We start from the raw sequence: 21,760 nt of genomic DNA, 5'->3' as shown, positions 1-21,760 counted from the left end.
CAGTTACATGAAGTGCAATAATGCAATAATAAAGAAAGTGTTGATAAAATGAAAAAAATTAAATAAAATCCAATAACTTTCCAGCAGGAATCACTTGCTGAACAGTCCGAAATACAAAACAGCATAGTAGTCAGGGGTAAAGATCAAATACAAGGACATGCATTGTATAACATTTTCATGGAATCAAAAAAAAAAGTCCATATGAAATCCCATACTTTAACCTCTGCTAGAATTTTCCCCCCCATACAAGTGATTTTATTATCAGAAATGAATGCACTTACATATGCTGAATATTTTAAAATAAAGAAGCACACACCAAAATTGTGAACAGACCGTAGGACGTCCGCTACATCAAGCACTTTTAAATAGAAAATTTATTTTCTGGCACCCAGCTTGAGTTGGAATATGATCATTACAAAGACATTATTTTGCGCATACACAAGAAAAACCACCACCATGGTGAGACATCCAGAAAAGAACATTTTAGCCCAGACTCAAGTTCCACGGTTTCATCTTCGTTTCTCTGCTTAGAACACACACTCAATATATGCTGCCACACATTCATGATATATTCATTCATAATGTGCACACATATACAACCAATCCATTTGTTATACCAGCTTTGCAACTTACACATGCTCAGCATACAAAATCCATTAGATGTGCACTTGATACATCTCCGCCCATCTTATAGAGTGGGTATGGTTAAGGGCTTTGTATAATAATTCAAGCGGACAGGACAATGTGGTTGGTGTGCAAGATCACTTCAAGGAAGCCAAGCAAAACATAACCAAATTAAGGAAGACTAAAAGGCAAAAATGACGTCTCTGAGTGTAAGGACAGAAACATTGATGCTAACAACAGGCATAGGCCAGAAACTCGCTCCATGGAGCCCGCAGTTGATAAGACCTGGACTCCCTGAAATGCCGTGCAAAGGGAACCCTTCCTTCTAGACTCTGTGGTACAAGCTGAACAATAAGAAAAATTGCATACATATTCACATACATTAGACACGTCTTTAGGACTCGTACCTCATCATACACAGTATGTTCCCTGAACACTCCCAATCCGACTGCACAGCACCTAATAAACCCTATGTAAAAATTACATACTGGAGTGTCTCTTCCCAACAGACAGCTCTTAACTGAATTTATAAACTGGCAATCAAAAAAATTGAGTGTCTCTGTTCTTGCATATTTGCGGTGTTGTGCACGCGCACTGTGCAGGATGCACACTGTGCAGGATGCGTACTGTGCAGCATTCCGTGTCTGTTCGGTGTCTGTACGCTGCCAGAGTCTGTGCCGTCTAGCACCAAAGCACAGGAAAACTCAGCCGCCATTTGAAAAACTGCGAATCTGCTTGCGAAACAAGTGCCAGTATGAACGAACCTGAACCCCACTACACTATGTTTAATACATACTGTGCAGTCTCTGAGAGGGTTCCAGCAGAATAACACTCGCTAGCTTTTCAAAATTTGTATTTGCACTATAAAGAGAGAAGCAACTTCTTCTAGAGGTTGCACTCCTCCTTCTGTATTCAAAGTGTAAAAAAATTCAAGAACCTTTGTCTCGCCTGTATCTTTACATCGCTTCAACAGACGCAGTTCAGTGTGGCCTCACTACTGGTCAGTCAGCCTAGCTTATTTTTTGTTCAGGGTAAATCCAAGAAGGAAGAGACACTTCCCATTACTTTAGTTGATTTCTTAATGTAAATGATTGCACGTTTAGAGTGCGCGCTTCAAGTAAAAAGCAAACTTAAATTGTATGATCAAAAATAAAAAAATAAAAAATGAATCCCAGGGATAAATATACCATGCTCATTGCACATTTAAAGACTGGTAAGGTCTGTCAATAAGAACACAGCAACCTGACATTTGATGTATTTGCAATTAACTGCTGATTAATTCTCGTTCTACCTACAAATGTTTACACTTTGTATGCACGCATTCCCCTAGTTCCTTGTTCCGTGTATTTAGCTTAATGTGTGTACTGTGTTACATGCATAGACTGGTATATCCTATATCCCTGACTGCAACTGGATTCTTCACTTGTTGCCTCAGGACTGTTCCAAAAGATTACCAGAGGGGCAGCCCAACATGCCTTGGAATGTACCAAACATCTTTTCCCCCCATCAGCTCTTTAAGAGCTTAGAGTCTGCTTGGCCAGTCCATATCAAATACGTTCCCTAGGTTTCAATTTCAAGAACATACGAATATCCCAGAGGACATATTGGCTATTCTATCCAGAGAACCACCCTTGCCCCTGGAAAGAGTAGCTGCTGGCTGTTCAGTCGAGTTTCAGAGCACAACCTCATCCAGGTTTGCTCTCGATCAACAAGGGGAAGTACATTTTGTATTCGGTATGTAATTCTAATCATTACGAACAGTTCATACTGATGCTGGAGAGAAGCAGCAAGCACCGTATAAGACAGGATTTGATGAAAGTGTGAAAGGGATAAAATGCACAGGTGGGCACCACAGACTGCATTATAATGTCAACTTCAACGTCAATGTCAAAAAGCTTTAACATGGCTTCGATTTTTCTTCTGCCTCCCTCCCCTGCATACACATACACTCAAATTATGAGCTTTGGTTAGATGCTAAGTCAGACACAAGCCACAGTGGAAAACCAAAGTTTTACATTTTTCAAAATTTTTCTTACTCCTATCGTTAAGACTTAAAATGAATTTAAAAGCACCAGCATATTAGAATTTCATGGTGAGGGTGTATTCCTCTGGGATGCTGCACTCAAACGCACACATGTGCATTACAGGCAGTTCAATCGGCTGCTTGGGTGACCTGGGAAGTAAATGCTCAGGGGAAGAAGGAAATGCAGTCACTGCAGATTCCCAGGACCAAGAGCCAATCAGAACCCTGCTCCAGGCTGGATCATTCTCTATGTTAACTGATGGGGCGCCTCAAGCATTTCCATCAGGAAAGTGTCAATGGGGGTGTCTCCAATCAATTTGAAGAAGAAAAGGTGCTCCAGGCACTTTAGGCCAATGGAACGCAGAGCTGGCAGTCGGAGGAGGAGTTTAGCAAACCTGAAACAGTGAGAGAGGAAGGATTAGCAAAGCTGTTTACACACCTCCATAAAACAATACTTGAAGAACTGATCAGAGAATAACTGACAACGTGGTAAAACACACTATCTCCTCAGGTTACTCAAAACACCAAATCAGTCAAGTTTTATGATTCAGGTTCATGAAGTGTTAATGACATCCACAGTTCCTACCCTTCCCTTTAAATTAAGTGCTTCTTCAGCAATGCCAATTCAGTCAGGGTAGTAACTTCCTGGCCCAGGTCAGCTAATTGTTTACTGTTTGAAAGGCTTCTTAAAGATCTTAATTTGTAGGACGTGGACTCTACTAACCTAGAGCATTTACAAGAACCAGGCTACTGGAGAGGCATTTAACAACAGCCCAGCTGAATTCGTTTCCTCCATCTCTCTGCATATCTAGGGCATGGCAAGGCGAGGCAGCTGTTGGGTAATGGCATTACCTGCCCTGCTGCTCCGGGTATCTCTGTTTACAGTAGGTCTCCAATGACGCGTACACCTTCTCTCTCAGAACCTCCACCTCGCTGGAGTTGGACAGACCTTTGGCATCTGGAGAACAGCACAAAGTCAGTTCACCCTCAGATATGCTGATTTTAGCACTACCAAAATCTGAAAGAATGACAAGCCAAGACTATTATACCCTGGAATATGATCTTTGCTTTTGATTTTCGTATCGCAAGATTAAATACAACTTAAATTGGACTTTCAAAAGTTTAGATACTGGAGGTCATCCTGCTGCAGTTTGTTGAAAATGATGGAGGCACTAACACACTGACATTTAATTTGGCTGACCAAGTTTTTCTACAGTATTGCATGTTCGAAGCGGACGTTGTGCCCATTTCTGATGAGATCGAGTCACTTGCAGTGAAACCAATCAAGAGGCACCACCTAGCTTCAAATCACCCATATTGTTGTTGTAGTTTTTGCACAGCGACAAAGTGAATGCAAATGAAATAAAATATTTATACAGGACGGTTAATCATTCTCTCAACACTTTTGGTCTTTTCGTGCAATGGCGCGAAACTGAACCGAAAGAATACCTACCGAATACCCACTGTCCTCCCCACTGAGATGTAAACTGAAAAAACAGGTGCATCTTAATCCATTGGAGAAGCTCACAGCGAGTTAGCGATATGCACTTCATACTACCCACACGGCCCAACCGCAGTTATGACAGCGCTTTGCCAGTTCAGCGGAGGGCTCTTATCTGAAGGCTCCTAGCTGAAGGCTCCTAGCCCTCCAGGCTCTCTCAGGCTCGATTGTTCGGAGCTGGGTCTATGTTGCGGCCACGCCGCAGGTACCTGGGTTGAAGAGGATGATGGCTCGGAGGCAGCCGAGCTCAGTCTTGTCCATCTGCATGTCCCTCATCTTACTGACCAGCTCAGTGAGAACCCTGCAGGAAGAGGGAAGAGACGGCACCCAGAGAGAGGGAGGGGGAGGGGGAGGTTCAAAGACACAAAAGGATATGAAGAAGAGACGCAATGTGTGAGAGGAGGGGTACAGGAGGGACAGAGTGTTAGCATATATTAGCCTCACGCTACACCCCTCCACACTGGGAGCAGCGATCAGTTCACAAGGAGACGTGCAGTATGTAGCAAACTCGTAAACGAGAATGGATGGTGCCATTTTTAATAAGCAAATCATGTTGAAAAGCCATTTTTAAAGATATTTTCTAAAAAAATAAAACAATTTTCTGATTCTATATTACAAATGAAATACCAAGCTTCAATTTAATTTCCGTGTTTGGCAAGCAAGTTTCCGCCCCATTTCTCTGGTGAACCAATGCTGAATCCCAGTGACCGGTGGTGTTTTCTGTGCACAAGAAACTTTAAAATGGAAATACCCACTGACTTAAAACTAAAAGAGCAGTGGTGATGAAATGAATAGTCAAAGGACACTTTACCTGCGCATCTACAGTTCACTTCCATTCTACATCCAAAATCTCACTTATTTTATGATGTTAAAAAAGTGCTATTGTTGTGTTGTGTGGCGTTATTACCTGTCAAATATGGCCCCAACCTCTGCACTGTGCGCACTCTCCCTGCGTATTCAATCAAAATGTGTTATTACAATGTTATTATACTGCAGTTGCATTGTTATTACATTGTCATTATACAGTCAAAGTCCAGGTTTTGGCCCCAGGCATAAAGATTGGACTCCGCTTACATTGAAGCCCAGTTCTAGGTGTAACAAGCGACAGGCTCTTAATGATGAAGGCTCAGCTCCTGTGGTCATCAAATTAAACTTCAGAAAACTTTCGAGTTTCATCTGAAAACAACACACAGCTAACAGACTAGGATCTCACAAAGCTTTCTATACTATTAGAACACATCCAGCAGGTTCAATGAGAGGTTAATGCCCTCCGGGGACAAATAAAGTTGAAAGTTGAAGGTGAGAAGTGTAAACAGGGTTTTTAATTCAGTGAAAACCAAAGTTCTTAAAAAACCACAAAGCAATCCAAACAGCGTCCTTGTTGGAATACCTCGGAAAGCTTCTCATTCATTCTGATTTCTGTAATTAAGTATAAGCCAAATGCTTCTGCTGCTGTCAAATGTCCAAAATTAGATCCTACTGACATTTCAAAAAACAGGCAAAAACAGTATTATAAAGCCACAATCATAAACAGTAGAAGTTTTTATTTAAAATTAATTTACAGATAAATAAAATGAATCATACTGTACGAGCAGAATCACAACCCAAATAGGCGATTACCTTCAGAGCACAGTCAGTCGCAGAAGAGAAGATTAAGAGACTGAGAAGAGAAGCTGGCCGAGCCAATGACACACTTTGATCAGTTTTGGACACACACAGAAACATTGCTAACGTCTACAAGCACAGCTTCAGACCGTGGTACTCTAATGAGGGACACAGCAGAGGTCCTAAAGCAGGGTGGTTAATACTGGGCGGTTGACCAAGCCATTACAGCACAAGACACAGACCAAGCAGAATACACAAGATCAAAAAGCTGTACCGAATTTGCAACAGTCCAATACTGACTGCATCCATTAAGCGATGACACAGAACACATTCCCTGCAACAGTGGTCAATACTGGCCCTAGAGAGCCACTGGGAGTGTTACTCAGCACTTCACCAGTTACAGCAGCTGATGATACAGATAACCTATTTCACCTGGTTACTTGGGTCTGAACTGCTTAAGGTTAAACTGAGGTGAAAACACCAGACCCTTTGGCTCTCCAACGCCAGTACTTAAAACGTGTAACGCCCTACATTATGAGTATGGCCACCAGTTTGTTTCCACCATACAAAGTGAGTTTCTAATTGAGACGTTAGGAAAAACAATTAGTTGATCTAATACGGGGATTGTAAGAGGAAGAGAAGTGAACATGAGTGGAAGTTCAAATGCTACAAAAAGCAAGTCTTGAATGAACAAGTGAAGCAGCATCCACCTAGTACACTGCATACTGACAGACTGAATTTATTTTGCACAACTAGAAATTTAACAATAAATTACACAGATTAAGGTGTGAGATCCACACAGAGGGCAAATCTTCAGTCAGCAAGGTAAAAGACTGGATGTCATTCCAGATTTAACAGATGCTTTCTGAAGCGCAAATGTTTCACTTGAAAAAGCAGACTATCCCAAATGACATGCATTTAGTAACAGGCAAGTCATTACTGGGGAGAGGGTGATTCTGTCAGCTCGACAGCTTCAACAGAAGCATATGCTGCAGACCACTACTTTCCATAAAATAAAAATTCAAAAACTGAGTGACAATTTACAGCTGACGCCATGTCTGTGGTCAGACAAAGCATGATACAGACAATTATGTTATACATATTTTATTTATTCTTCAAGGAAAAGCCATCACAACCGATCTGATAGTTTTCCTTGCTGGACCCTGCAAGACTGGGTGGGAAAGTTGGTATTCTGCTGCAGAGTACCACTCAAAGTACATCTGTTTTTATCCCAGATTTGTGGAAATGGAGTTGGATACCACTCCAAACAACACTGCGCTGACAATGCTCAAGGCATTAAGGAGGGATAAGGGTATGGAGAGACAGCTCTTGCTAATCGCTGTTAATGGCAAGAGTCATGACATCAGGATCCACAAAACCTATGATGCAACTGAACGGCTTACAAATGAATATTTTGCACTTGCTCAACAGACGCAAAGACAAACCAGACAGACAAACCAATACACCACCGATGCTTCAATACTTTCAGAGCTGTTGCAGAGATACTCACAGCGTATTACAGCCCTGAACAGCTCAAAAATGAACCACGTTTATCAACCAGCTCACAAACTTCTTAAAGCCGTAAGGGTCTCGGATCCGAAGCAAGTGTGCAGACTCATCGATGTGCGATGTGTCATCGCTCTCACAACTCAATTTCGGGCTTTGCCAAAAACTGCAGATCACAGCTGGGCAATTTCTAATTATTTGCACAAGAAAACAGCACTGCAACGTTGCTGGGTGGATACTGGGATACAGCTATAGAGATATTTCCAAACCTTACTCAAAAGGCAAAATGATACTTGGCCGTGGTGGTAAACTCAGTCGATGCAAAAATATGCATGCCTTCCTATAAACAAACTTACACCAAACACTGTGAATAAATATTACCCGTTTTTTCATTTGATCATTCTACATGACATTCTCCACTTGTTTCATATATTTTTTCTAATATACCTCAGCAGCAAACTATTTTATTACTAACACAATTTATTTTTAGTTTAACGTTTCTGTGCACATTAAATGTTACATAACTGCTTTCTTTTTTTTTTTTTTTTTTTAATGTGGGCATTTCTGACTGCTTCTAAAAAAAAGAATTGTGCAGGATGCCTATGGTAGTAAGTCATTGATCTGAATTTAACACAAGCGTTACTTGTAATCATCACCATTGATCATCATCTGCGCTTAATTACTGGCAATGACTTTATCGACTTAGATGACTGAGGTGGCGCAAATGTGATAATTGTGTGAGAAGTGGCTTGATAAAGAGGCTATGACGACCTCTAGCTGGCGGAGGACTGAAGTACCACGTGAGAAAAAACAAGGGGGAACAAACTGATGGCCCTAATAATGAGCAGTCTCCTGGACAGTGGCTCTAAAAGGCCAGCAAAACAAAGGAGTTCCCCTGTGACCTGAAGCTCCACATAATGCAGCACAGTGGCGGACGTGCAAGTGAGCCCCATCATATTAAGATGTACAAACACATGACAGGCCTGTTAAAGGAATGGAATCTCTCCTGTTAATAAAAGCCTGCAACTGGTTAAACCGAGAATTGTTCACCCCACAGGGAGCCAGTGCCCACCCTGCAGTCAAAATCTCCCATCACTGTGTTAATAACAATGTAATGACTACGTGAACAGTGACCTGGAACCCTGAGCGGCTAGAAGTGCCACCGACCAACTACCATCTGACCGGCGGCATGAAAACTTTCAGACAAAAGTAGCTTTGGGTACATAATCCTGGTTTAGCAGGTACGTAAATTTTGTTAAAATTTTCCATTACTACAAGGTACTTAAATTGGGTTAGCTCTCATCTTAAACATATATTCAGTAGGACACGTGAGACAGCGTTAGCCTGTTTATGAGTAAGCACGAAAATGCCTGCGGCAGTGCCACACTATAGTAGAGATTGGGGATGTTTCTAAACGGCACAGAACAATCTGCTTCAGGCTTCGATTTTATGTGTGAGTAAAATAGTTCCGTCAACTAAATTAGCAGCTTGATTTTTACTTCACCTTTTCTGTATTTAACCCTTTAATGTAATAGAGCTGAAGTCAAGAGACCGCAACAGATGATTCACTTACTTTGGGTAAGAGCAGCTGCTAAATTAAAAAATGTAACACTACCCCTTTTCCAGGAAGACGACTGCTGGTGTTAGTACAGAATGGGTGACAGTGGGTGTGTCAGTTCCGGGGTTTATGAGTCAATATGCATGATGTAGTAAGATACTCTGGATAAGAGAGTCTGTTGACTGATAACGCATCCTTTGTGAAAGTATATCTGCCACATGCAGTTCCACTGACAGAGATGTCAAAGCAATGTGAATGAGAGTGTGAGAGACATGCAGCCTATGGCTGAATGCTAGCAGCATCCACGCCGAGTCAGCGCATGGCAGGAGCGCCCACGCTGCAGCGGACGAGCGGCGTGGCAGCGCGGCTCGCGGCGGCGGCGGCGATACCTGTCGAAGATGGCCCCCACGCCCGCGCTGTGCGCGCTGTTCCGGTGGACGTGCAGCCCGGTGGCCAGCAGGATGCCGTCCTTCACCGTGATGGAGCGGTGCGAGAACGAGGCGATCAGCAGCTCATTCCAGCCTGATGAGAGAGGGGAGGGGCCACACAGACAGACACACCAATCAGGGCTCAGCAGTCTGGTCCTGAGGGCAGGGATAGTCCACGCCTGGCTCAGGAGGAATTTCCAGCAAAGGCCTAATTCATCCTATTGGTTTGACTGGTGACCGACGACCCAAGTCCACCCAATCGACCTGTGAAGAGTCTGAGCTTGTCCACGATGCACACGGGTGCAGCTCCAGACACGGAATTTAAACAGTAACCTTGAGGCAAGGTTATACTGTGTAAGCAGTCACACTAAGCCCCACCCCTGCTGGGCGTTTATGACTTTAGAAAGGGAGGAGCAGGAGAGAGCAGGGGGCTGCGGGTACCTGCACGCAGGAGGATGACCTGGTCGTCCAGCGGAAGCTCAGAGAAGTGCGGGATCCTCTTGGCCCACTCCACCAGGGTGAAGAGCTGCTTGTCTGCAGCCTGGCAGATGTTGGTGACCGGATCATTGGGCTGGAGGCAGTGGGGGAGGAAGGCATTACAGTCAACTGGAAATCACAACATGCAAATAGCACAGATGCGGTTGCAAAAACTTTTTTTATTCACCAGAGGATTTCTATTCCTGGCCCAGGAGAGGTCTTTCCCAGCTGAAGTTCAATTAAAGATTTGCTTCAGGAACAGGATGGCTCAATGAAGGCTGAAGCTATTGACCAACTCACTCATATGATAGCTTTCCCTGGAACTTTTACTTCAGAACACGCTAGCACCCAACTACTCACATTTGCTCAGTCGATGCGCTAAACAGTAGACAGGTGAAAATATCTGAGGGACCCTTTGGGTCGTTAAGCCCGTACGTTAGACGTGGAGAGCGCAGTCTCCCAACAGCTCTGCGGGGCCCACACTCACAGAGCTGGTCCCGGAGCTCCCGTCAGAGTGCAGCTCCGTCTTCTGCTCTACCGCCATCTCCGCCTCCAGGATCTTCTCCACCGGCATCTCCTCGTTCACCGCGCTGGTGGACTCCATCTCCCCCTCGCGCTCCTTATTCCTCTGCCTCTCCTCCTGCACAGCTGCAGAGGGGAGAGACAGGAGAGAGGAAAGGGGGCTCAAAACATTGAACAAGGAGGAGAGCAAGAAGAGAACAAAAGAGGTATGCGCATTTAATTTCCCCCCAAATTCAAACTTGCGCGTTTTCTTCCTTTCAACACATCAATCCACCGAACCAACAGCAGGTGCAATAGGGGCTGCCCAGATGCTGTTCCCTCACTCTTCACTTCACTTCTCTGACCAACGAACATGTGCCTCCGCTGTTGTAAATTTAAGAACACACTACCCTTTGACTCCCTACCCTCATGGTTCTTGTAACATTTATATTCCAAAATATAATAAGTGGAATAGAATTACATTTCTCCCTTATCAAGAAGGTTTGACAGGAGTTTCAACAAACATACAGTCTGGACGTTTTAGTCTGCTGAAATTATTAAGTGGCATGCGTATCGGGTAATGTTGCTTTTCAAAATTAATTTTTATCTATAAAAGTCAGTCTTGGCAGCCCTTTCGATACACCATTTCAAATTTCTGTCAATGGTTTGAAAGGAAGAGTTCTTATCAATAACATTTTTTCCCTACTTGTACTCCGGTAATTACAATGCATGCAGTCCTAAATTTTGGTCCACAAAGTGCAATGACTGAAATGCAAAAGCACACATCTCTGCCCCTTCCTGCCCCTTGTCCTCCTTACATCTGTCATTCATGCTGGACAGCTGTAGGAAAGAGAAACGGAGTGAGAGGAAACAAAAGGGAGACAGGAAGAGAGAGATTACATTTTACACAAAAACACGCTTCCTCCCCTTTTTTATTCATTCGGTTCATCCCCTTGAACAGGCAGAGAGATCGGTGTGGTTCGTGTGGCATGGGGCCCAATTTTGCTTTCCAAACCACAGCCTCAATTTTCAGTAAATCAATAAAAACCCCTCTCAAATGATATTCTGCCCACAGGGGGCAGTCATATCAACTTTTTCTATATAAAGCTACAGTTGACTGAACATCCAGAATTATTTTAAGCGGTAAGTAGTATTAACCTGCACAGCCCACAGCCAGAGGTGGTAACAGTGATGCTGATCAGACAACAGCAACTTCTACACTTCCAAATTCTAAATGGTTAGTGAATGAGATCTGTACAAGGAGACATGTCAATGGCTATACTGTAATTTCATCCACTGGATGAAGACTTTGAGAGTACTGTAATGTACCCTGTGGCTCAGGTGCTTAAACTAGAAACTACTGGGCGCAAACATCGCTACTTCTACAGAATTTTCTTGCCAATGGCGGGATTTATGTTCCTAGATATTCCTAGGAGATATTCTGGAAAATGGAGGGGAGCGTTTGGGCAGTGTTCCTTGACAAACAAACCTAAAATGAAATGTATTCTATTAACAAGGCAACACACCAACAGTTCTGATGCTATGCACATGAAGGGTCACTGCCTATATTGTGACAAGTTTGACTGGATAATTGTGAATGTCCTTATAATCAAATCTCATTTTCCAACCAGCTATTCCTACCTCTATCTCCCTGGCTATATATATATATATAATATATACATACAGCCACAAATTTTCTCTACCATCTCTTGTCTGTTTTTAAGGGGGGGGGGGGGGGGGGGGGGAATGTTCAGAAATTTTTCCCTACGATTTACTGAAGTATACCAACAGGCAGTACCCATCAGAACTGTCTCACTGTCGCCCCCTGTCAGCAGCAGGCGTGAAGTACACTGCCCAAGCCCCAGTTAATCACCTTCTCTCTTCATGCCCATGGCCAGGCACTTCTGGTAGCGGCAGTACTGGCAGCGGTTTCTCTGGCGCTTGTCCACCAGGCAGTCCTTGTTGTCTCTGCAGGTGTAGCTCAGGTCTTTCCTCACTGTGCGCTTAAAGAAGCCCTTACAGCCCTCACAGCTGTACACCCCATAGTGCTTCCCTGAAGCCAGCAATGGTGGACAGGACGTGTGGGGAGGGAGGGAGGGAGGGAGGGAGGGACACAGAACAGACACGCAAGGGGAAAAAACAGAGAGGAGAGGTGGGGGCGGGAGGAATACTGTGTTAGAGCTGGTTAACACCTGTGTCCTGTTGACAGAACACCACCAAAAATACATAGTTTCACAGGCTGTTCATTTTTAAGAAACACAGACCTCGTGTGTTTGGTAGCGTTGTGGATTACTGTATGTGACAATGAATGCATGATCACTGACTGTAAAAATCAGCTGGCAACAGTATATAAACTGCAGGACAAAATTTGGATGAAAATAGTTTAGTAAACAGCAACTCAAAGGCAGACTGTTTCCTTCAATCGGAATGGCAGTTAACCAGTTCTTAGTTTACCACAAATCATTCTATAAACACCAATGGAATTGCAGTTCCTGTCGCTTATATACCAAACTCTGCAGCCAGATTAGATTAGCTCACATGCAACAACATTCTGCACTCTCAAATTATTATTATTAGGATATTTTAAATTAAGCTTATATTGGTTGGTCATCGACACCTGTTGGCATTTAGGTAACATTAGGGATGCACCATAGTATCAATGTCACATCAGTACTGGCAAGTGTAAATATTTTGTTACACAACGAAAATCCCCCTGAACTACCCCCTCCTTCCCCTCCACCATTCCCTCCTTCCCCTCCACCATTCCCTCCTCCCCCTCCACCATTCCCTCTTTCCCCTCCACCATTCCCTCTTTCCCCTCCACCATTCCCTCCATCCCCTCCACCATTCCCTCCTCCCCCTCCACCATCCCCTCCTCCCCCTCCACCATCCCCTCCACCATTCCCTCCTCCCCTTCCACCATTCCCTCCTTCCCCTCCACCATTCCCTCCTTCCCCTCCACCATTCCCTCCTCCCCCTCCACCATTCCCTCTTTCCCCTCCACCATTCCCTCTTTCCCCTCCACCATTCCCTCCATCCCCTCCACCATTCCCTCCTCCCCCTCCACATCCCCTCCACCATTCCCTCCTCCCCTTCCACCATTCCCTCCTCCCCCTCCACCATTCCCTCTTTCCCCTCCACCATCCCCTCTTTCCCCTCCACCATCCCCTCTTTCCTCTCCACCATCCTCTTTCCTCTCCACCATCCCCTCTTTTCTCCCCACCATCCCCTCCTTCCCCTCCACCATCCCCCCTTTCCCCTCCACCATCCCCTCCTTCCCCTCCACCATCCCCCCTTTCCCCTCCACCATCCCCTTTCCTCTCCACCGTCCCCTCCTTCCCCTCCACCATTCCCTCCTTCCCCTCCACCATTCCCTCCTCTCCCTCCACCATTCCCTCCTCCCCCTCCACCATTCCCTCCTCCCCCTCCACCATCCCCTCTTTCCCCTCCACCATCCCCTCTTTCCTCTCCACCATCCCCTCTTTCCTCCCCACCATCCCCTCCTTCCCCTCCACCATCCCCTCTTTCCCCTCCACCATCCCCTCTTTCCCCTCCACCATCCCCTTTCCTCTCCATCATCCCCTCCTTCCCCTTCACCATCCCCTTTCCTCTTCACCGTCCCCTCCTTCACCTTCACCATCCCCTCTTTCCCCTCCACCACCCCCTCTTTCCCATCCACCATCCCTTCCTTTCCCTCCATCATCCCCTTTCCTCCACCATTCCCTCCTCCCCCTCCACCGTTCCCTCTTTCCCCTCCACCATCCCCTCTTTCCTCTCCACCATCCCCTCTTTCCTCCCCACCATCCCCTCCTTCCCCTCCACCATCCCTTTCCCCTCCACCATCCCCTTTCCCCTCCACCATCCCCTTTCCCCTCCACCATCCCCTTTCCTCTCCATCATCCCCTCCTTCCCCTCCACCATCCCCTTTCCTCTCCACCGTCCCCTCCTTCCCCTTCACCATCCCCTCTTTCCCATCCACCATCCCTTCCTTTCCCTCCATCATCCCCTCTTTCCTCCACCATTCCCTCCACCCCTCCACCATTCCCTCCTCCCCCTCCACCATTCCCTCTTTCCCCTCCACCATCCCCTCTTTCCTCTCCACCATCCCCTCTTTCCTCCCCACCATCCCCTCTTTCCCCTCCACCATCCCCTTTCCCCTCCACCATCCCCTTTCCCCTCCACTATCCCCTTTCCTCTCCATCATCCCCTCCTTCCCCTCCACCATCCCCTTTCCTCTCCACCGTCCCCTCCTTCCCCTTCACCATCCCCTCTTTCCCCTCCACCACCCCCTCTTTCCCATCCACCATCCCTTCCTTTCCCTCCATCATCCCCTCTTTCCTCCACCATTCCCTCCTCCCCCTCCACCATTCCCTCTTTCCCCTCCACCATCCCCTCTTTCCTCTCCACCATCCCCTTTCCTCCCCACCATCCCCTCCTTCTCCTCCACCATCCCCTCTTTCCCCTCCACCATCCCCTCTTTCCCCTCCACCATCCCCTTTCCCCTCCACCATCCCCTTTCCCCTCCACCATCCCCTTTCCCCTCCACCATCCCCTTTCCTCTCCATCATCCCCTCCTTCCCCTCCACCATCCCCTTTCCTCTCCACCGTCCCCTCCTTCCCCTTCACCATCCCCTCTTTCCCCTCCACCACCCCCTTTCCCATCCACCATCCCTTCCTTTCCCTCCATCATCCCCTCTTTCCTCCACCATCCCCTCCTTCCCCTCCACCATCCCCTTTCCTCTCCACCATCCCCTTTCCTTTCCACCATCCCCTTTCCTTTCCACCATCCCCTCTTTCCCCTCCACCATCCCCTCTTTCCCCTCCACCATCCCCTCTTTCCCCTCCACCCTCCGCCCTTTCCCCTCCACCATCCCCTCTTTCCTTTCCACCATCCCCTCTTTCCCCTCCACCATCCGCCCTTTCCCCTGCACTCAGCTCACCAGAGGAGCGGTCCCCACAGATGCCGCAGAGCCGTTTCTGTGACATCACGGCTCCAGGGCTGTGGGCGGGCTGAGACTTGAGTCCGAGTGGGGGCTTCACGTCGTCCGAGCTGCTCACCGAGTGCGGCCCCGAGACGGACACCGTGGAGTTCACCTGAGAGAAGGGGCCAAAGAAAAGGGGGAACGGGCAGAAGGGAGACAAAGGGAGAAAGGAGATGTGCACAATGAGCAACAACAGAAGAGGCCTGAGTGGGGGGAACTGTGAAAAGGCTCATTTCATATTTGAGCTGGTAAATTCAGAGATAACTAGAAAGAATCACAATATATGAAGTAAAGACACCTTCCAATCATACAGGGCGCCTTTCCGACAGCAATATCCAGGTTAGGATATTTCTTATATTAGACTGGTGCAGTTAACATCAGCAGCGTTTCCCATAAATTGACTTCATTTGAACGGCCCGCCGAAATAGATTCACCCTCATCCAAAAAGATTTTTTGTATTTAATGTAGACTTGTGGTATTCTGATTTCTGAGTACGAAGTTTGCGGTGTTCTTAACATGGCATTCCAAACGTAGTGGCATTGCGCTCTCCTTTTCTCAATAATTATTGGTCCAAGTCACATCAATCAAAGTGTTTTAGTGTCTCAGGGAACCAATAAAGAAAACACCATCATAAATATCGTTCATCAGGAGAAAAACTGCCATTGAAGGGCCGTCAGATTTTGCATTAAGCGGCCGCCTCCCTGTGTTTTGTTCGGAAGATTGTGAGTACATTATTTGTTTATTTCTGTAACTATATCTGTCTTCGTGTACATTTTTTCCCCTTCCAATGTTGCTAAGTCTGATTGCTATAAGCCACTTATTTTTATTTTTGGCTTTTTTAAGTCTCTGTTAAATTTAAAGAGTTGGTTGCAGTTTTTTTGGACTTGTTTTAGTTTGAGTGTATTTTTGGGCTTTTTTTATGGGATAAATTAAAGATAAAATGTCTCTAGTCGTTGTGTTTTCAAAACAACACCCCCTGCCCTCCCAGTGCCAAAGAGCTCCTATTCATAAGACAACTAAATGTTCTGTGATACTGCTGCATTTATCCGTACCACATCTGATAGGATGCACATTTTATACAATTTCTTTGATCGAAGATCTTTATTGCTAGTGAATGAATAACCGGTAGTCGTGAAGGTAAATTCCCTTGACTATACAACTCACCAGTAACAATGTAAGTGAAGCAAGAGGCAACACTTTTCCTGACTCCAGGCTTGGTGAATGAGTTTCTTTTCACCAATTTTCAAAACGCATTAGATAAAAGTGTCTGGCACAATGTGAAAGCACAGAACAAGGTTTGTTTAGATGTTAAATTTAGACAAAATGTTGCTTCCTTCAGTCTGATACGCTTAAATTGTTTATTAAAACAGAATAGATGTAGCCCAAGGATATGGTCTTCGTGTGTAACAATAAATTTCAACTCACCAACCAGTCAATGCAAAAGGAACATAGCAGTAAACAACTCGCCTATGCACTGGAAATTGGCACCAGGGAGGCATTTCACAAAGCAGGATTACCGAGTTAGCTGAATAACAGCTCTTTTTACTTCAGTCCATGTTCCAGATCTGGGAGGACTCTTGAGTTTTACTTGGTGCAGTTATGCAGCTAACTAAGTAATCCTCCTTCGTGAAACAGGGCCCAGGACCAGGATGTAGATGTCCAAGCCTACCTCAGCTCCATCTGGTGGACAATTTAAATCATTAAGTTTTCACTGAAAGAGGGTGCAACATTAGGAGACCCAAAATAAAATTACTTTTTAATCGCTAAGCTCAATCAACCTGAATACGAAATGAAGAATAATCCATCATCAATTAATCATTAGCATCCCTAATATCAGATGGAAGCCGATCCACACAGATGACGAGTTTGTCTGTAGAGTAAAGTTTGTGAGCGCTCGGGGAATCCCCAAACATCTGCATCTGACCTGGGGGTTGCTGATGTTGCTGTAGCCCACAGAGGGAGTCCCAGGGGCCCCAGGTGATCCCAGGGAGGAGCTGATGACGGAGAAGGGAGAGCCCAGGCTGCTGATGGGGCTGCTGACTGCAGAAGTGATGGGAGGCAGGGAGGTCATGGATGCTGCCTGAGGAGAACACTGGCCTGAGGGAGGGGAGGAAACCGAGGAGCTGTCTGGGCTGCGTGAATCTGGAGGGGCAGAGAGAGCCAGGGACAGTTCAGACTACAATCACAGGACCTTACAGCGGATGCACAATTACTGGACAAATATACAGCGGCCGATATTCACTGATCATGGAGAAATGTGTGGCTCAGCCCATAGGACAGGGTTGGATCTCCCATTGTGCCACCTTCTGATCTCTGACCTGTTTTCCTGCAAGCCTCTCTGATATCTCCCCATCTGAATAATGCAAGGGAGACTGACCACTCTCCTTTAACCAATTTTTTTTTAAACTTTCAAATCCTTATCTTGGCTACGAAATAATCTGGATCTTATTTTAAAATACTTCGTTTCAGCAAACTCCTTACAAAATGTTGAGCTGTTATAGCCCATAAGTTCCACCAATTAACATCTAGCATGATCATAGACATATTCTGACAGTGCTACTACCCAGTTATTGCATTCAGTGTTTTTATTTAATAACACCAGCATTCTTAATTTAAAATACAATAGTTTTAAAGACATGAAAATTCCATAATACACAAATGAGCATCACATGACCAATCTTCCTAGAAGCAAGAATCAGCTAGCAAGCAAACCAGCTACATCAACAGATCCAGAACCAGTAATTAGATAGCTAGCCATCATTGTGGAGACTGCAGTAGTTTAGCTGATCAGTAGGTTAACCTAGCATGGCTAACAGTCCACTGAATAGCGAGTTATCATACTGTTGATTCAGTACACAAAAAAGTTAGCCAATGCTACCATTTTCAAAGAGAAAAAACTTAAGCAAAATGAATTTCTCCCCAATTTTGGGATGTCCCTTCTCGTTTCCAAGCCCATCACATCCTTACTTTCAATTGAGGTGTGTATCCATCTAGCCATTCAACGTCACAGCATTACCTCTAAAACTGCGATCCAATGTTACCAATAGTTCTGTCTGCACTTGCCAATGTGAACCCGTCTGCATGTACTGTCTGCAGACATGATATCATCGATAAGCACAAACAAAAAAAGTGTCTTGTGACCCTGGACATTGACATTAATTGCACCAAGGTTTTTGTACCCACGGTCGGTCACAGGTGTTTAAGCAAAACGGTCACAATCGTAAACATATTTTCAAGCCTACGAATACATATTCCTATAAATATTGTACTATCACAATAGTTTTCACTAGCGATTTCAAAAGCCTTATTAAGTGCCCAGAAAAGGCATCGGTTTTTTCCATTATTGATACCAAATATTTGGGAAAGCACTTCAATTGAAAATACCAGAAAAAGACCTGTTTAATGCCTCTCTGTATATGAAAGCATAAAGGCAATTAATACGTTCTTTTTAATAAATTAAATATCCCAATTGGCACAATAATTCTAGAACACAGAAAATTTTAAGCTAGAGTAAGCAGTGCAAGTTAATACTTATACCCCTTAAACAGATCAGTCGCCAAAAACCACTCCTTAGTCGTCTACAAAATGTCATTAAACAAAAGTTCTCAATATTAGCCAGCTGCTATTAATAAAGTAACAAACGTTATAGACCATCTGCTTACCACAGCGACGGTGTACTAGGACAGAATGTTCTGACATGGAATGGATGGTTACTTTAAGCCACACGACCGTAGGCGTAGAGCAGCAAATGCTGCTAATTAAAATGGACACTGCCACAGAATGAACACTGCTATTAATATATTAAGTTTACAGACTGGTGTTAACGGACTAAATAGTTTAGTTAGCAAAGGCTAGTTAGCCAGCCATTTGCCATGCAGCTAGTTCGAATACCACAGTAGGCTGTTCGGTTGCAAACTGGCAAATGAACCAAGCACATTTTACCTTACAAAATCACGGATACCTTGCGGTTAACATTAGCTAGATCATTTAAGTTAAATTTGTTGGTTACATGGGTAGCTTATGTGTGAACTTCCAAACAATATTATTAGAAATCCATAGCAGGCAAGTTGTTTGCAGGAACTGAACAGTGGCTCTAGATAAACTAACGTTAGTAAAATAGCTTGCTTCTACGATAGCAGATCAAAACCCATAGTGGATTAGCTAGCTAATTTTAACGTTAGCCAATTCATGATATATCAACAGATTCTATGCAGCACCAAAAATAACCCATTCTCACTCACACTATAATTTAAAATCAATGTCTTACCTCTACTATCGCCCATGGCTGTCCCGTAGCTTTACGGATTTTGTAGGTTTTATACGTTCAGACCACGTTAAAATCCCACTATCAAACGTGCTGTATTAGGCCTAATAATCAACAGAACACCGCGGACTAGCTCAAGGCTAATACCTGGTTGGTGGATAGCGAAGTTGTAAATAGCAAAACAGACTTCAACGACTACTAATATATAGATATATATCTAATAATAGGTAGCTAACGTAGCACTCCAATACTCAAACAGCCAATTTGAGAAAGGCTCGCTTGCAGGCTGCCTATTTCGTTAGGTCTAGCCATAAACTAGCAAACGTTAGCTAGCTAGTAGTCTAAACCTTCAAACGTTAGCATTGGTTTACAAAATAATATAGGGCTAGCTAACTGACTTAGCTCACAACGTTGTGCTTGGTAGTTAGGTATCTTGGTTGTTAGTATTTACAAATGCCCTAATTTTCATATTCAAGGAAATAATCAACAAATGTAATTAAACAACTCTAGCTAGCGCTAAGTTACTTACGACAAATATGTCAAAACATATCCCCGTTCGTATCTGAAAGCCACCACGCTAGCTGGATAACAAGACAGCTACGCTACACACAGTAAGCGAGCTAACTCTAACTTGAAAGGTAACGTTAGCTAGCTAGTTAGCCTGCTGACGGCTAGTCAACTCATTTATGGCCCACAACATCCGACAAAGATAGACAGCTATCTGTGATGCGTAACCTAAACGTTAAATTAGTCTAACTGAATGCAAGCATCGGGTTGAATTACAGAACATAACATAAACGGTGAACACTCCAGGGCCGCCAAATAGATACAAAAACGAGAAATGAGGCCTTAAGGTCAACCCAACACTTCACTTTCACCCATCTGTTGTTCAAACGAAAAACTAGCAAACAAGTTCTACTTCCGGTGGCCACCTCGAGGGCAACCCTTTAGACATTTACCTACATAATACTCTTATTACTTTAAAACTTTGTATAATCATTTCTCAGTGAGGATTGCCACTGTCTCTCCATCCGTCCATATGTAGCTACGTAGGCTAAGGGACGCAGGAGCTGCATGGCAAAGGTCTTCTTTATCCGAATACTTTGTGACACCTGTTTACACCAAGTAGGTCAAATTGTTGGATTCAAAATCGAAAATTTTAATATATATATTTTAATATATACTAAGTATATAATATATATTTATAAAAATGTTTTGAAACCATTTTTATTAGTCTGAATGGGTTAAATATAATCTTTTTATGAAATATCACTCATTCATTGTAAAAACATAACATTCCCTCCTTATGTATTTTTTTATTTTTCAGTTTTTGTGACACTAATATCACAAGGCCTTTGTGAATAATTGAGTGTTTAGTGGTTATCCAGTTTCAATATAAGCAGGACAGAAGGTTATTTGAAATTGTTTAGTCTCTCAGTAATTCCAATTCCGGTATATTACCAGATGCTGTGCTAGTGCATTAAAAACTTACATTTCTCTGTTGTAACATGAAAGTGGTAAAGTGGATCTTTGAAATTTTTGATATTTTTTGTTTTTCATTTGCTGTGAAATTATGAGCTACAAAATGAGATATCAATGGAAAAAACTGCATAAAAATATCTGCAATATTTCCAGAACAAAAAAAAATGTTGGTTCAAAAGAGAATGTCATAAAATGTTTAAACCAGCAACCAATTAGGAAGGTAATTTGTTTTTTAGTTTATTGCCAAAGAAAGTAGGCATGCAGGTTATATCTGAGCAAAATCTCATGCAGGCAGACTGGTATGAAACTTGAGTGGTGGTGATGTAACATTCATGGAATGCGACCACTTGTTACTGTTTCAATATTGCTACTTGTTAGCAACTTACCTCATTTAAAGGAGTACCATGGTGGTTGAACGTGACACTTCCCAGTTGTCTTCAGGCAACAACAAAACAAATGTGCATAATTTTTTTATTCTTCAGTCATTTCAATGTACTTTAAAACGTATTTTTCTAAGCCTAAATTTCCCACTATAAAAATTCACCCGAACCGTCTGGGCGTGGTAATGAGAACTGTCAGTTAGCTATGATTGACAGACCGTGCCCCGTTACTAAAGCTTCCCCCATGATACGCTCTCTTTGGGAGACTGAATTTTCACAAGCTAGCTAGCTTAGTAGTATATCAAGTATCGATAGATAGCTAAGGTAAGGACGTTGACTTATATCCAATTATAATTTTTGCTATCTAGCTAGCCAAGTTAAGATAAAAGCACAACTATAACGTCCTCATAAAAGCAAACTAGCAAGCTA

At 44.0% G+C, this 21,760-nt stretch overlaps 1 protein-coding gene across 4 annotated transcripts; it reads right to left on the bottom strand.

The window, feature by feature from the left end:
* Window positions 1-356: 356 nt before the first annotated feature.
* Window positions 357-20,559, bottom strand: LOC118231268 (retinoic acid receptor RXR-beta-A-like). 4 transcript variants are annotated; one of them, XM_035424936.1, is made up of 11 exons: window positions 19,473-20,559; window positions 17,130-17,347; window positions 15,164-15,317; window positions 12,097-12,276; window positions 10,210-10,370; window positions 9,687-9,816; window positions 9,207-9,339; window positions 5,056-5,097; window positions 4,358-4,449; window positions 3,500-3,605; window positions 357-3,042 (listed from the first exon to the last, which is right to left on the bottom strand). In XM_035424936.1, the coding sequence occupies exons 1-11, from the start codon at window positions 19,486-19,488 to the stop codon at window positions 2,895-2,897; spliced, it is 1,380 nt and encodes a 459-aa protein (XP_035280827.1). In that variant the 5' UTR covers window positions 19,489-20,559; the 3' UTR covers window positions 357-2,894. The 4 variants fall into 4 exon arrangements, with proteins under 4 accessions (XP_035280827.1, XP_035280845.1, XP_035280819.1 ...); XM_035424954.1 differs by having other exon boundaries at window positions 19,999-20,559; XM_035424928.1 differs by lacking the exon at window positions 19,473-20,559 and adding an exon at window positions 18,868-19,083.
* Between the last annotated feature and the right edge of the window lie 1,201 nt (window positions 20,560-21,760).

This window comes from Anguilla anguilla, chromosome 1, assembly GCF_013347855.1.
Source record: "Anguilla anguilla isolate fAngAng1 chromosome 1, fAngAng1.pri, whole genome shotgun sequence".
Taxonomy (NCBI): Eukaryota; Metazoa; Chordata; class Actinopteri; order Anguilliformes; family Anguillidae; genus Anguilla; species Anguilla anguilla.
This window is presented reverse-complemented; position numbering and strand designations above follow the sequence as displayed.